Source organism: Salvelinus namaycush, unplaced genomic scaffold (genome assembly GCF_016432855.1).
Source record: "Salvelinus namaycush isolate Seneca unplaced genomic scaffold, SaNama_1.0 Scaffold6, whole genome shotgun sequence".
Taxonomy (NCBI): domain Eukaryota; kingdom Metazoa; phylum Chordata; class Actinopteri; order Salmoniformes; family Salmonidae; genus Salvelinus; species Salvelinus namaycush.
In genome coordinates, this window is record NW_024061308.1 from 163,415 (window position 1) to 178,137 (window position 14,723).

Consider the following 14,723-nt stretch of genomic DNA (forward strand, 5'->3'; position numbering starts at 1 on the left):
TAAACAGGAGGTATACTATAACTATATACATTAGGCATTATATATATAGTAGATCTACTACAACAATATACAGTAGGTCTGCTATAACTATATACATTAGGTCTGCTATAACTATATACAGTAGGTCTGCTATAACTATATACATTAGGTCTGCTATAACTATATACAGTAGGTCTGCTGTAACTATATGCAGTAGGCATTCTACATACAGTAGGTCTATAACTATATACAGTAGGTATATACTATACTATATACAACTGGTCTACAAAAACAATATACAGTAGGCCTGCTATAACTATATACAGTTGGTCTACTATACTATATACAGCAGGTCTACCATAACTACATACAGAAGGTCTGCAATGATAAATACAGTAGGACTGCTACAACTATATACGAGAGCTTCTGGTCAGCGGGGTGGTGGCACTGGGATCCTCATCTCTCCCAAGTGGACATTCTCTCTTTCTCCCCTGACCCATCTGTCTATCGCCTCCTTTGAATTCCATGCTGTCACAGTTACCAGCCCTTTCAAGCTTAACATCCTTATCATTTATCGCCCTCCAGGTTCCCTTGGAGAGTTCATCAATGAGCTTGACGCCTTGATAAGTTCCTTCCCTGAGGATGGCTCACCTCTCACAGTTCTGGGTGACTTTAACCTCCCCACGTCTACCTTTGACTCATTCCTCTCTGCCTCCCTCTTTCCACTCCTCTCCTCTTTTGACCTCACCCTCTCACCTTCCCCCCCTACTCACAAGGCAGGCAATACGCTTGACCTCATCTTTACTAGATGCTGTTCTTCCACTAATCTCATTGCAACTCCCCTCCAAGTCTCCGACCACTACCTTGTATCCTTTTCCCTCTCGCTCTCATCCAACACTTCCCACTCTGCCCCTACTCGGATGGTATCGCGCCGTCCAAACCTTCGCTCTCTCTCCCCCGCTACTCTCTCCTCTTCCATCCTATCATCTCTTCCCTCTGCTCAAACCTTCTCCAACCTATCTCCTGATTCTGCCTCCTCAACCCTCCTCTCCTCCCTTTCTGCATCCTTTGACTCTCTATGTCCCCTATCCTCCAGGCCGGCTCGGTCCTCCCCTCCTGCTCCGTGGCTCGACGACTCATTGCGAGCTCACAGAACAGGGCTCCGGGCAGCCGAGCGGAAATGGAGGAGAACTCGCCTCCCTGCGGACCTGGCATCCTTTCACTCCCTCCTCTCTACATTTTCCTCTTCTGTCTCTGCTGCTAAAGCCACTTTCTACCACTCTAAATTCCAAGCATCTGCCTCTAACCCTAGGAAGCTCTTTGCCACCTTCTCCTCCCTCCTGAATCCTCCTCCCCCCCCCCCCCCCTCCTCCCTCTCTGCGGATGACTTCGTCAACCATTTTGAAAAGAAGGTTGACGACATCCGATCCTCGTTTGCTAAGTCAAACGACACCGCTGGTTCTGCTCACACTGCCCTACCCTGTGCTTTGACCTCTTTCTCCCCTCTCTCCCCAGATGAAATCTCGCGTCTTGTGACGGCCGGCCGCCCAACAACCTGCCCGCTTGACCCTATCCCCTCCTCTCTTCTCCAGACCATTTCCGGAGACCTTCTCCCCTACCTCACCTCGCTCATCAACTCATCCTTGACCGCTGGCTACGTCCCTTCCGTCTTCAAGAGAGCGAGAGTTGCACCCCTTCTGAAAAAACCTACACTCGATCCCTCCGATGTCAACAACTACAGACCAGTATCCCTTCTTTCTTTTCTCTCCAAAACTCTTGAACGTGCCGTCCTTGGCCAGCTCTCCTGCTATCTCTCTCAGAATGACCTTCTTGATCCAAATCAGTCAGGTTTCAAGACTAGTCATTCAACTGAGACTGCTCTTCTCTGTGTCACGGAGGCGCTCCGCACTGCTAAAGCTAACTCTCTCTCCTCTGCTCTCATCCTTCTAGACCTATCGGCTGCCTTTGATACTGTGAACCATCAGATCCTCCTCTCCACCCTCTCCGAGTTGGGCATCTCCGGCGCGGCCCACGCTTGGATTGCGTCCTACCTGACAGGTCGCTCCTACCAGGTGGCGTGGCGAGAATCTGTCTCCTCACCACTGGTGTCCCCCAGGGCTCTGTTCTAGGCCCTCTCCTATTCTCGCTATACACCAAGTCACTTGGCTCTGTCATAACCTCACATGGTCTCTCCTATCATTGCTATGCAGACGACACACAATTAATCTTCTCCTTTCCCCCTTCTGATAACCAGGTGGCGAATCGCATCTCTGCATGTCTGGCAGACATATCAGTGTGGATGACGGATCACCACCTCAAGCTGAACCTCGGCAAGACGGAGCTGCTCTTCCTCCCGGGGAAGGACTGCCCGTTCCATGATCTCGCCATCACGGTTGACAACTCCATTGTGTCCTCCTCCCAGAGCGCTAAGAACCTTGGCGTGATCCTGGACAACACCCTGTCGTTCTCAACTAACATCAAGGCGGTGGCCCGTTCCTGTAGGTTCATGCTCTACAACATCCGCAGAGTACGACCCTGCCTCACACAGGAAGCGGCGCAGGTCCTAATCCAGGCACTTGTCATCTCCCGTCTGGATTACTGCAACTCGCTGTTGGCTGGGCTCCCTGCCTGTGCCATTAAACCCCTACAACTCATCCAGAACGCCGCAGCCCGTCTGGTGTTCAACCTTCCCAAGTTCTCTCACGTCACCCCGCTCCTCCGCTCTCTCCACTGGCTTGCAGTTGAAGCTCGCATCCGCTACAAGACCATGGTGCTTGCCTACGGAGCTGTGAGGGGAACGGCACCTCCGTACCTTCAGGCTCTGATCAGGCCCTACACCCAAACAAGGGCACTGCGTTCATCCACCTCTGGCCTGCTCGCCTCCCTACCTCTGAGGAAGTACAGTTCCCGCTCAGCCCAGTCAAAACTGTTCGCTGCTCTGGCACCCCAATGGTGGAACAAACTCCCTCACGACGCCAGGACAGCGGAGTCAATCACCACCTTCCGGAGACACCTGAAACCCCACCTCTTTAAGGAATACCTAGGATAGGATAAAGTAATCCGTCTAACCCCCCCCCCCCCCCCCCTTAAAAGATTTAGATGCACTATTGTAAAGTGGCTGTTCCACTGGATATCATAAGGTGAATGCACCAATTTGTAAGTCGCTCTGGATAAGAGCGTCTGCTAAATGACTTAAATGTAAATGTTAAATGTAAAATATACAGTAGATCTGCAATAACTATATACAGTAGTTCTACTATAACTATACACATTATGTCTACTATAACTACATACAGTAGGTCTACCATATACAGTAGGTCTACTATAACTATATGAATATGTATATTATAACAATATACATTAGTTATGCTCTAACTATATACAGTAGGTCAACTAAAACTAAATACAGTAGGTCTGCTATAACTATAAACAGTGAGTCTGCTATAACCATATACAGTAGTTCTGCTATAACTGATGTAGCAGGCGTTCTATATACAGTGCGTCTGCTATAACTATATACAGTAGGTCTACTATAACAATATACAGTAGGTATACTATAACCATATACAGTAGGCATTCTATACACAGGTCTACTATAACTATACACAGTAGGTCTACTATAACAATATACAGTAGGTCTGCTATAACTATATACAGTAGGTCTGCTATAACTATACACAATAGGTCTGCTGTGACTGTATGCAGTAGGCATTCTATAAACAGTAGGTCTGCTATAACTATATATAGTAGGTCTACTATAACTATACTATAGGTCTACTATAGTATATACAACAGGTCTGCTAAAACTATATACAGTAGGTCTACTATAACTATATGCAGAAGGCATTCTATATACAGTAGGTCTATTATAACTATATACAGTAGGTATACTATAACTATATACAGTAGGTCTGCTATAACTATATACAGTAGTTCTGATGTGACTGTATGCCGTAGGCATTCTATAAACAGTTGGTCTGCTATAACTATATACAGTATACAACTATATATAGTAGGTCTACTATACTATATACAACAGGTCCACAAAAACAATATACAGTAGTCTTGCTATAACCATATACAGTTGGTCTACTAAACTATATACAGAAAGTCTACAAAAACAATATACAGTAGGTATGCTATAACTATATACAGTAGGTCTACAATAAATATATACAGTAGGTCTGTTATAACTAAATGCATTAGGCATTCTATATACAGTAGGTCTGCTATAACTATATACAGTAGGTCTACTATAACTATATACATTATGTCTAAAATAACTATATACAGTAGGTCTACCATATACAGTAGGTCTGCTGTAACTATATACAGTAGGTACGCTATAACTATATACAGTAGGTCTACTATAACTATATACAGTAGGTCTATCATATACAGTAGGTCTACTATAACTATATACATTATGTCTACTATAACTATATACACTACGTATGCTCTAACTATATACAATAGGTCTGCTATAACTATATACAGTAGGTCTAATATAACTATATACAGTAGGTCTAATATAACTATATACAGTAGGTCTACTATAACTATATACAGTAGGTCTACTATAACTATATACAGTAGGCATTCCATATACAGTAGGTCTGCTATAACTATATACAGTAGGTCTACTGTAACTATACACAGTAGGTCTACTATAACAAAATACAGTAGGTATACCCTAACTATGTACAGTAGGCATTCTATATACAGTAGGTCTGCTATAACTACATACAGTAGGTCTATTATAACAATATACAGTATGTCTGCTATAACTATATACAGTAGGTCTGCTATAACAATATGCAGTAGGCATTCTATACAAAGTAGGTCTATTATAACTATATACAGTAGGTATACTATAACTATATACAGTAGATCTATTTAACTACATACAGTAGGTCTGCTATGACTATATGCAGTAGGCATTCTATAAAGAGTAGGTCTGCGATTATTACATACAGTAGGTCTACTATAACTATATACAGTAGCTATGCTATAACTATATACAGTAGGTCTACTATACTATATACAGCAAGTCTACAAAAACAATATACAGTAGGTCTGCTATAACTATATACAGTATGTCTGCTATAACTATATACAGTAGTTCTACTATAACTATATATGGTAGGTCTACAATAACTATATACAGTAGGTCTGCTATAATTAAATGCATTAGGCATTCTATATACAGTAGGTCTGCTATAACTATATACAGTATGTCTGCTATAACTATATACAGTAGGTCTACTATAACTATATATGGTAGGTCTACAATAACTATATACAGTAGGTCTACAATAACTATATACAGTAGGTCTGCTATAATTAAATGCATTAGGCATTCTATATACAGTAGGTCTGCTATAACTATATACAGTATGTCTGCTATAACTATATACAGTAGGTCTACTATAACTATATATGGTAGGTCTACAATAACTATATACAGTAGGTCTGCTATAACTAAATGCATTAGGCATTCTATATACAGTAGGTCTGCTATAACTATATACAGTGGGTCTATTATAACTATATACAGCAGGTATATTATAACTAAATACAGTAGGTCTGCTATAACTATATACAGTAGGTCTACTATAACTATATACAGTAGGTCTACCATATACAGTAGGTCTGCTATAACTATATACAGTAGATACGCTATAACTATATACAGTAGGTCTACTATAACTATATACAGTAAGTCTACCGTATACAGTAGGTCTACTATAACTATATACATTATATCTACTATAACTATATACACTAGGTATGCTCTAACTATATACAGTAGGTCTACTATAACTATATACAGTAGGTCTAAAATAACTATATTCAGTAGGTCTACTATAACTATATACAGTAGGTCTACTATAACTATATACAGTAGGTATACTATAACTATATACAGTAGGCTTTCTATATACAGTAGGTCTGCTATAACTATATACAGTAGGTCTACTGTAACTATACACAGTAGGTCTACTATAACAAAATACAGTAGGTATACTCTAACTATATACAGTAGACATTCTATATACAGTAGGTCTGCTATAACTATATACAGTAGGTCTGCTATAACTACATGCAGTAGGCATTCTATATAAAGTAGGTCTATTATAACTATATACAGTAGGTATACTATAACTATATACAGTAGATCTACTATAACTACACACAGTAGGTCTGCTATGACTATATGCAGTAGGCATTCTATAAACAGTAGGTCTGTGATTACTACATACAGTAGGTCTACTATAACTATATACAGTAGCTATGCTATAACTATATACAGTAGGTCTACTATACTATATACAGCAAGTCTACAAAAACAATATACAGTAGGTCTACCATAACTATATACAGTAGGCCTACAAAAACTATATACAGTAGGTCTGCTATAACTATATGCAGTAGGTCTACAATAGCTATATACAGTAGGTATACTATAACTATATACAGTAGGTCTACAATAACTATATACAGTAGGTCTGCTATAACTAAATGCATTAGGCATTCTATATACAGTAGGTCTGCTATAACTATATACAGTATGTCTGCTATAACTATATACAGTAGGTCTACTATAACTATATATGGTAGGTCTACAATAACTATATACAGTAGGTCTGCTATAACTAAATGCATTAGGCATTCTATATACAGTAGGTCTGCTATAACTATATACAGTGGGTCTATTATAACTATATACAGCAGGTATATTATAACTAAATACAGTAGGTCTGCTATAACTATATACAGTAGGTCTACTATAACTATATACAGTAGGTCTACCATATACAGTAGGTCTGCTATAACTATATACAGTAGATACGCTATAACTATATACAGTAGGTCTACTATAACTATATACAGTAGGTCTACCGTATACAGTAGGTCTACTATAACTATATACATTATATCTACTATAACTATATACACTAGGTATGCTCTAACTATATACAGTAGGTCTACTATAACTATATACAGTAGGTCTAAAATAACTATATTCAGTAGGTCTACTATAAATATATACAGTAGGTCTACTCTAACTATATACAGTAGGTATACTATAACTATATACAGTAGGCTTTCTATATACAGTAGGTCTGCTATAACTATATACAGTAGGTCTGCTATAACTACATGCAGTAGGCATTCTATATAAAGTAGGTCTATTATAACTATATACAGTAGGTATACTATAGCTATATACAGTAGGTCTACAATAACTATATACAGTAGGTCTGCTATAACTATATACAGTAGGTCTGCTATAACAATAAACAGTAGGTCTACTGTAACTATACACAGTAGGTCTACTATAACAAAATACAGTAGGTATACTCTAACTATATACAGTAGGCATTCTATATACAGTAGGTCTGCTATAACTACATACAGTAGGTATATTATAACAATATACAGTAGGTCTGATATAACTATATGCAGTAGGAATTCTATATAAAGTAGATCTATTATAACTATATACAGTAGGTATACTATAACTATATACAGTAGATCTACTATAACTACATACAGTAGGTCTGTTATGACTATATGCAGTAGGCATTCTATAAACAGTAGGTCTGCGATTACTACATACAGTAGGTCTACTATAACTATATACAGTAGCTATGCTATAACTATATACAGTAGGTCTACTATGCTATATACAGCAAGTCTACAAAAACAATATACAGTAGGTCTGCTATAACTATATACAGTAGGTCTACTATAACTATATACAGTATGTCTGCTATAACTATATACAGTAGTTCTACCATAACTATATACAGTAGGTCTACCATATACAGTAGGTCTGCTATAACTATATACAGTAGGTACGCTATAACTATATACAGTAGGTACGCTATAACTATATATAGTAGATCTGCTTAATATTGTGTTTATGAAAAGCCAACTGACATTTACTCCTGAGGTGCTGACTTGCTGCACCCTCGACAACTACTGTGATTATTATTATTTGACCATGCTGGTCATTTATGAACATTTGAACATCTTGGCCATGTTCTGTTATAATCTCCACCCGGCACAGCCAGAAGAAGACTGGCCACCCCTCATAGCCTGGTTCCTCTCTAGGTTTCTTCCTAGGTTTTGGCCTTTCTAGGGAGTTTTTCCTAGCCACCGTGCATCTACACCTGCATTGCTTGCTGTTTGTGGTTTTAGGCTGGGTTTCTGTACAGCACTTTGAGATATCAGCTGATGTACGAAGGGCTATATAAATAAATTTGATTTGATTTATATTTTTGTTCAGTAGAATTAGAGAAGGGGGAAAGAAAGAGAGTGTTGGAGAGAGAGAAGGGGGGAAAGGAGAGAGGGGGACGAGAGAGAGAGCAAGAAATTAAGTTGGTTTAGTTTCATTTGTCATTCATGCCTGCACTGGCCCAGGAAATAGCTGGAATATCTCCTCAGACACAGACACACAACTGTAACAGTGCCAACCAGCCCTCCTATTACCCCATGCTCATCACACACCCAGTGGAATAACAATGAACACAGCCACAGCATACCCCCTGGTAGAGGTTTGTGTTTGGCCTTTTCAAAAGTCACAAGCTTAGTTTAGCTCCAACAGCTACCCAGACCAAGGCCACTGGCGTTGATGACATTTCAGCCATCACTGGCATGACAGGACACCACACCCTCTACTGTCAACTTAAAGTATTGAAGCCACACACTGGACAGACAGAAAGACCTATGTTTGTTTACAGACAGCCTCCATGTTCACTGAAAAGAAAGAGAATCAACTCACAGATTCAGTGATGTAGGTCTGAACACCGTCGGCATACTGGAGGGCGTAGTTATCAGGGCCTGGAAGATTCCACCTAAAACCCAGTCATCATAGGCACTGTAACTACTGCAAGTGGACAAAGTAGTTGCTTGAACTCTACAAGGATAACATGAACACACACGCTCAGTCGCACAAACACACACACACACACAGACACTTACCCATCACAAACTTCCTTTATTACAGCAGAAAGGGGCTTTTTCTGTCAGGAGAAAAACATAGTTGTGGTCAATAAGCAGCAGAAGGTAAGAACTTATTTAGATATCATGCTTTCATTTTTGTAAACCATAGTGGATTAACTATAGTACACTGGTCCTATGACCCTGAGCCTGCTGATCCAAGATAAACTCAAAGCTTTTACTTCCTCTATGCTGTTGACTTATGAGGCAACAGGGACATTCAGTAGAGTGAATAAATAAGACAAACTGAGACAAACTACTTTAATGTCTACACTTCAATTGCCCTGTAATTTGTGGTATACATGGTGGTCAACCAATCAAAAGTGTTTGTGTACTGTGGTAGACCTATCACTGCCTTGTAATTTGTGGTCTGTAGGAGGTCAACCAATCAGAGGTTTTTGGTGAGGTCTGGTAGTCCAATAGCAGTGCTTCTGAGGGACTTGCCGTTAGTTTTTTTCTCCCATGAAATGTCTACAGAACCAGCTTGTTCAAACTTCACAGGCACCCATATCTAACTAAAACCTTTTATTTAATTATGGCCTTGGTCTATTAACAGTTTGACATCCTAAACACCCAGCACATTAGCTCCCGAGTAGCACAGCGGTCTAAGGTACTGCATCTCAGTGCTAGAGGCGTCACTAGAGACCCTGGTTCGATTGCAGGCTGTATCACAACCGGATGTGATTGGGAGTCCCATAGGGCGGCACACAATTGGCCCAGCATCGTCAGGGTTAGTGTTTGGCCGGGGTAGGCCGTCATTGTAATGCCGAGGTGCATCAGCCCTTCATAAAGAACATTATTATCCCGCCCATCGCCGCTCAGTATTGCTACATATACCACAGCTCTAATACAACCCACAGGCTGCAATATGGATTCCTATTGTAACTTTCCACTTAGGCATTGACAGTACAGTAGATTTTCTAAACTCTCTGACTCAGGCTCCACTCCTGTGTTCTGATGCTTACCTGGTCCAGTTGAATGAGCTGAGGGTATGCCCCTGGCATCTGGATGGCAATCTTCACAATATCCTGTTGGGGCATCTTGAAGTGTGTGTATGTGTGTCCTCCTAAGACTCTGAGAGATAAGGTCAAATGAGGTTAATATTACTATCAAATAATTCACACAGTAAATTAGGATTTTTCTGTACGTTTCTTGCCTGACCAGATCGGCCCTGCCCTCGAGTCATTGGAGCTTTCATTTTCCAAATGAATTTGCTGAACTTATATCTTCCTCTTTTAAGGTACTATGTCTACATCTGCTTCAGTGTGTACAGAAACATAGCCCTTTCTGTGCATAGGACTACATACAATTGAATACAAGGCCAGACACAGACAGACATACATACACAACCTCCATGGCACACATAGACATCCATTTCCTCCTCAGCTCACAGATGGGAGTCCCAGAGGAGAGGACAGTCAAGCTCTTTTCATACTCTCTCCAGCACATATGGAAACACTAAAGTTTTTTAAACAATTCTGCACATGCTTCAATTGATGAAAATGGAAATATATGTGTGTGTGTGTCTGTCTCCCATTCATAGGTCAATGGAACTAACCTACAAAAAATATGTTATATTTTATTATTGGTGTTTAAGTGCCATTTCTGTCAAAACATGGACACTTCCTCTTTCACCTGACAAACTGCACATAGTTTTCTAGAAACCTTCCATGTCAGTAGCCCTATGTCATCCCAAGTAGGTCAATAGATGTTAACTTGTAGCCTACTTTGCTAGCTGATCACATAACACTTTAATTACTGGAATGTCATAAGCTCTTCAGCCTTGGTATTTTGTTAAGACACATTGAAAGCAGAGCAGATTATGAATGACCATGATCACCACCAGTGTTTTGGCTTTGATGGAAACTCTAACCTGAAAATGTTCTCACTCACTTCATATACTAATACTCTTGAAGCCTTGTGAAAGACAATGCTCCTTCGACCCAAAACATTACTATACTAGCCTACTATTAATACAAGGCAATTATAATAATAAGCCTTTTGTGAACTAACACTCGCACTTTACTTTTTTCCCTCTTACTAGCAGTGACTTTGCTGATAGCTACTTTATTGAGGAAAATATTACTTACTATGACTGAGATATTTGGTTGTACCACCTAGCTATCTTAAAATGAATGCACTAACTGTAAGTCGCACCGGATAAGAGTGTCTGCTAAATTACTAAAATGCTAAATGTAGGCTACATGACAGGCTGGCAGGGAGAGCAGTGTTTGGGTTTCCTAGGCTCTCTCCCCTGCCTGTCCCAGCATGCTTTGGGCTGCACCCTCCCTCCGCTACTACTGCAAGAGGAAGAGGTGCGAGAGAGAAAAAGAAAAGAGAAAAAGAGAATGTGTTGTATGAGTGTAGAGGTAACGTGTGAATCAGTGTCTCTGCATTTGTAAATCCTATATATGAATGGTATAACTACTGTTCACTCCTCTTATGTTTGTTGTGTAGTAAATATTTCACTTTTTATTTTCATAATTTTTAGTTGTTTCCTGTGAAGCACATTGCGTTGCATTCCATGTTGGAAATGTGCTGTATAAATAAAGCTTGATTTGATTACAGTGAACCATATAGTAATAGTGCCCATGACCATATAGGGCTATGCATAAACGTGTATCCTCCTGTATCCCTTATGTTAGCCTGCAGAACTAACACTGTGCCATGCCCCTTGACGCTGTAATAACCATCCCACCGCCTGTCCCCTTAGGGGGTGGGGAGGAGCTGGCCTTCAGCTCCCTGGAATTCCAATCCTGACAGACCACCTACAACTGCCACCACAAACACACACACACACTTTGAAGTCTGTTGTCATCCGCACCACCACTTGAGAGGGGCTATTAGTGCCTGCGGCTTTACATTCTGGGTGCTGAGTAGAACTTTGTCAATGGCAGTTGTCGACACACTAGTGAAATTGATCCATGGCTCGAGAGCCAGCCCTTTTCTGTCGTGATTAATTGCAAATGTATGTCGAAACATTGAGGATTGCTTGTTACCTGACACTTTACACAAATGGAATGGAAACTATTTTCTTTGCAGTAAGCCATTTCACAGCACATGCTAGCATACACTGAAAACGACTTTAAAAAAATACCCACCAATGAATTAAACTATTCATTATGTAGGTTGATTCGAGTTGTTGTTTCACTCATATATAAAAGTTAGGGTGACTGACTATTGATGTCAAGGCTCCTCAGCCCGTTTATCCTACTAGTTCGCCATAGACACAAAAAAGGACGAAACGGGTAACGTTAAAAAGATACAGGTAATGCTGAACTGGGGACCCGGGGGCCATTTGTATCAGGTTTACGAAACAGATTTGTTCATTCTCGTTCGCACAGTTTAGCGAACAATCACAGAAAATATCTGGTTGAGTTGCACTTTTATTTGGCTCCTACCTGTTTGAAAATAAACGTTACTGTCCTCGCGAAAGCGCCGAGATCGGGACTGTAAGCATTTGAAATCTCTCCCTAGAGAGGACGACAATAATCCGAGAGTGAATTATATTTCCAACTATCTTGGAGAACCTATCTGCCTAGGTGGAGAGGTTTCCAAAAAGTATTGACCATGCAAAGTTCCGGGTTGAGTTTAGTCACCCGCCCCCTGTAGGAAGCACTGTGTGTCGACCATAGACAGTAAAAAGAAGGTATAGAGTACCACAGTATGAATCATAACACCCATAAAACCTAGTGGTCAAACAGGGAAATGGTTCCAATCGTTTTTACACCATTCATTTTTCCCATAGGGGATTTTAGAAACACTTAAAATAAGGGCTGTGTAGGCTTACTGTGGTGTGACGTTTTGATAACCATGTAAATCCCTCTTGGACAAGGTAACTTTTATCAATATATTCACCTGTATTTACACCCAAAAATGTAAATGCTAATTAGTTGCTAATGTGGCTATCATAAAGAAATACAAATGCCATGATGATCTGGACGAGACTGCCGAATCGAGGCAAAAGTAAAAACATCTCTGGATTAACTATGTTATCTAAATGTAGTTATGAATAAATTTGCAACATTTCTTTAAATTGACAATTCTGTGAACTGTCTTGTGCAAGTTTTAAATTGACACATTTCCTGTTAGCAAAGGTGTCAGCTAGAGATGACATGCAGGAGCTTGCGGGGATTTATAATTTTGCATAATGTCTACTTTGATGGAAATTAGCATTTTCGAATCTTAGAGTAAATAGAGTCGAATATATTGATAAAAGTCACTTTCTCAGAGAGAGATTTACATGGTTATCAAAACGTCACGCCAGGGTAAGCCTATTTTAAGTGTTTCTAAAATTAGTGGTGGAAAATGATTGGAACCATTTCCCTGTTTGACCACTTGGTTTTATATTTAAAAAAAACAACAAGTATTTAACCTTTATTTAACTAGGCAAGTCAGTTAAGAACAAATTCTTATTTACAATGACGGCCTACACCTGTCAACGCTGGGCCAATTGTGCGCCGCCCTATAGGACTCCTGATCACGGCCGGTTGTGATAGAGCCTGGATTCAAATCAGGGTGTCTGTAGTGACGCCTCCAGCACTGAGATGCAGTGCCTTAGACCGCTGCGCCACTCGGGAGCCTCAGGTATTATGAGACCTCCACTGCGGAGCTGTAAATGCACATTTGTGGCCTGCTGGAGGTCATTTTGCAGGGCTCTGGCAGTGCTCCTCCTTGCACAAAGGCGGAGGTAGCGGTCCTGCTGCTGGGTTGTTGCCCTCCTACGGCCTCCTCCACATCTCCTGATGTACTGGCCTGTCTCCTGGTAGCGCCTCCATGCTCTGGACACTACGCTGACAGACACAGCAAACCTTCTTGCCACAGCTCGCATTGATGTGCCATCCTAGATGAGCTGCACTACCTGAGCCACTTGTGTGGGTTGTAGACTCCGTCTCATGCTACCACTAGAGTGAAAGCACCGCCAGCATTCAAAAGTGACCAAAACATCAGCCAGGAAGCATAGGAACTGAGAAGTGGTCTGTGGTCACCACCTGCAGAACCACTCCTTTATTGGGGGTGTCTTGCTAATTGCCTATAATTTCCACCTTTTGTCTATTCCATTTGCACAACAGCATGTGAAATTTATTGTCAATCAGTGTTGCTTCCTAAGTGGACAGTTTGATTTCACAGAAGTGTGATTGACTTGGAGTTACATTGTGTTGTTTAAGTGTTCCCTTTATTTTTTTGAGCAGTGTATATACAGTGGCTAGTGAAAGTATTCACCCCCCTTGGCATTTTTCCTACTTTGTTGCCTTACAACCTGGAATTAAAATAGATTTTGGGGGGGGTTGTATCATTTGATTTACATAACATGCCTACAACTTTGAAGATGCAAAATATTTTTTTTATTGTGAAACAAACAAGAAATAAGACCCAAAAAAACAAACTTGAGCATGCATAACTATTCACCCCCCCCAAAGTCAGTACTTTGTAGAGCCACCCTTCGCAGCAATTACAGCTGCAAGTCTCTTGGGGTATGTCTCTATAAGCTTGGCACATCTAGCCACTGGGATTTTTTCCCATTCTTCAAGGCAAAACTGCCCCAGCTCCTTCAAGTTGGATGGGTTACGCTGGTGTACAGCAACCTTTAAGTCATACCACAGATTCTCAATTGGATTGAGGTCTGGGCTTTGACTAGGCCATTCCAAGACATTTAAATGTTTCCCCTTAAACCACTCAAGTGTTGCTTTAGCAGTATGCTTAGGGTAATTGTCCTGCTGGAAGGTGAACCTCCG

General features: G+C 40.7%; 1 protein-coding gene across 1 annotated transcript in view; it reads right to left on the bottom strand.

Moving 5' to 3' along the window:
• The window catches only part of LOC120042000 (engulfment and cell motility protein 3-like), a 52,681-nt gene extending 40,146 nt beyond the window's left edge, over window positions 1–12,535 (bottom strand). The window contains exons 1-4 of the mRNA XM_038986873.1: window positions 12,390–12,535; window positions 9,954–10,062; window positions 8,971–9,011; window positions 8,771–8,843 (exon numbers count right to left, since the gene is read on the bottom strand). Coding sequence (XP_038842801.1) covers window positions 8,771–8,843; window positions 8,971–9,011; window positions 9,954–10,028 — 189 coding nt within the window. The 5' untranslated portion in view covers window positions 10,029–10,062; window positions 12,390–12,535. The remainder of the gene's footprint in view (window positions 1–8,770; window positions 8,844–8,970; window positions 9,012–9,953; window positions 10,063–12,389) is intronic.
• Window positions 12,536–14,723: the final 2,188 nt, after the last annotated feature.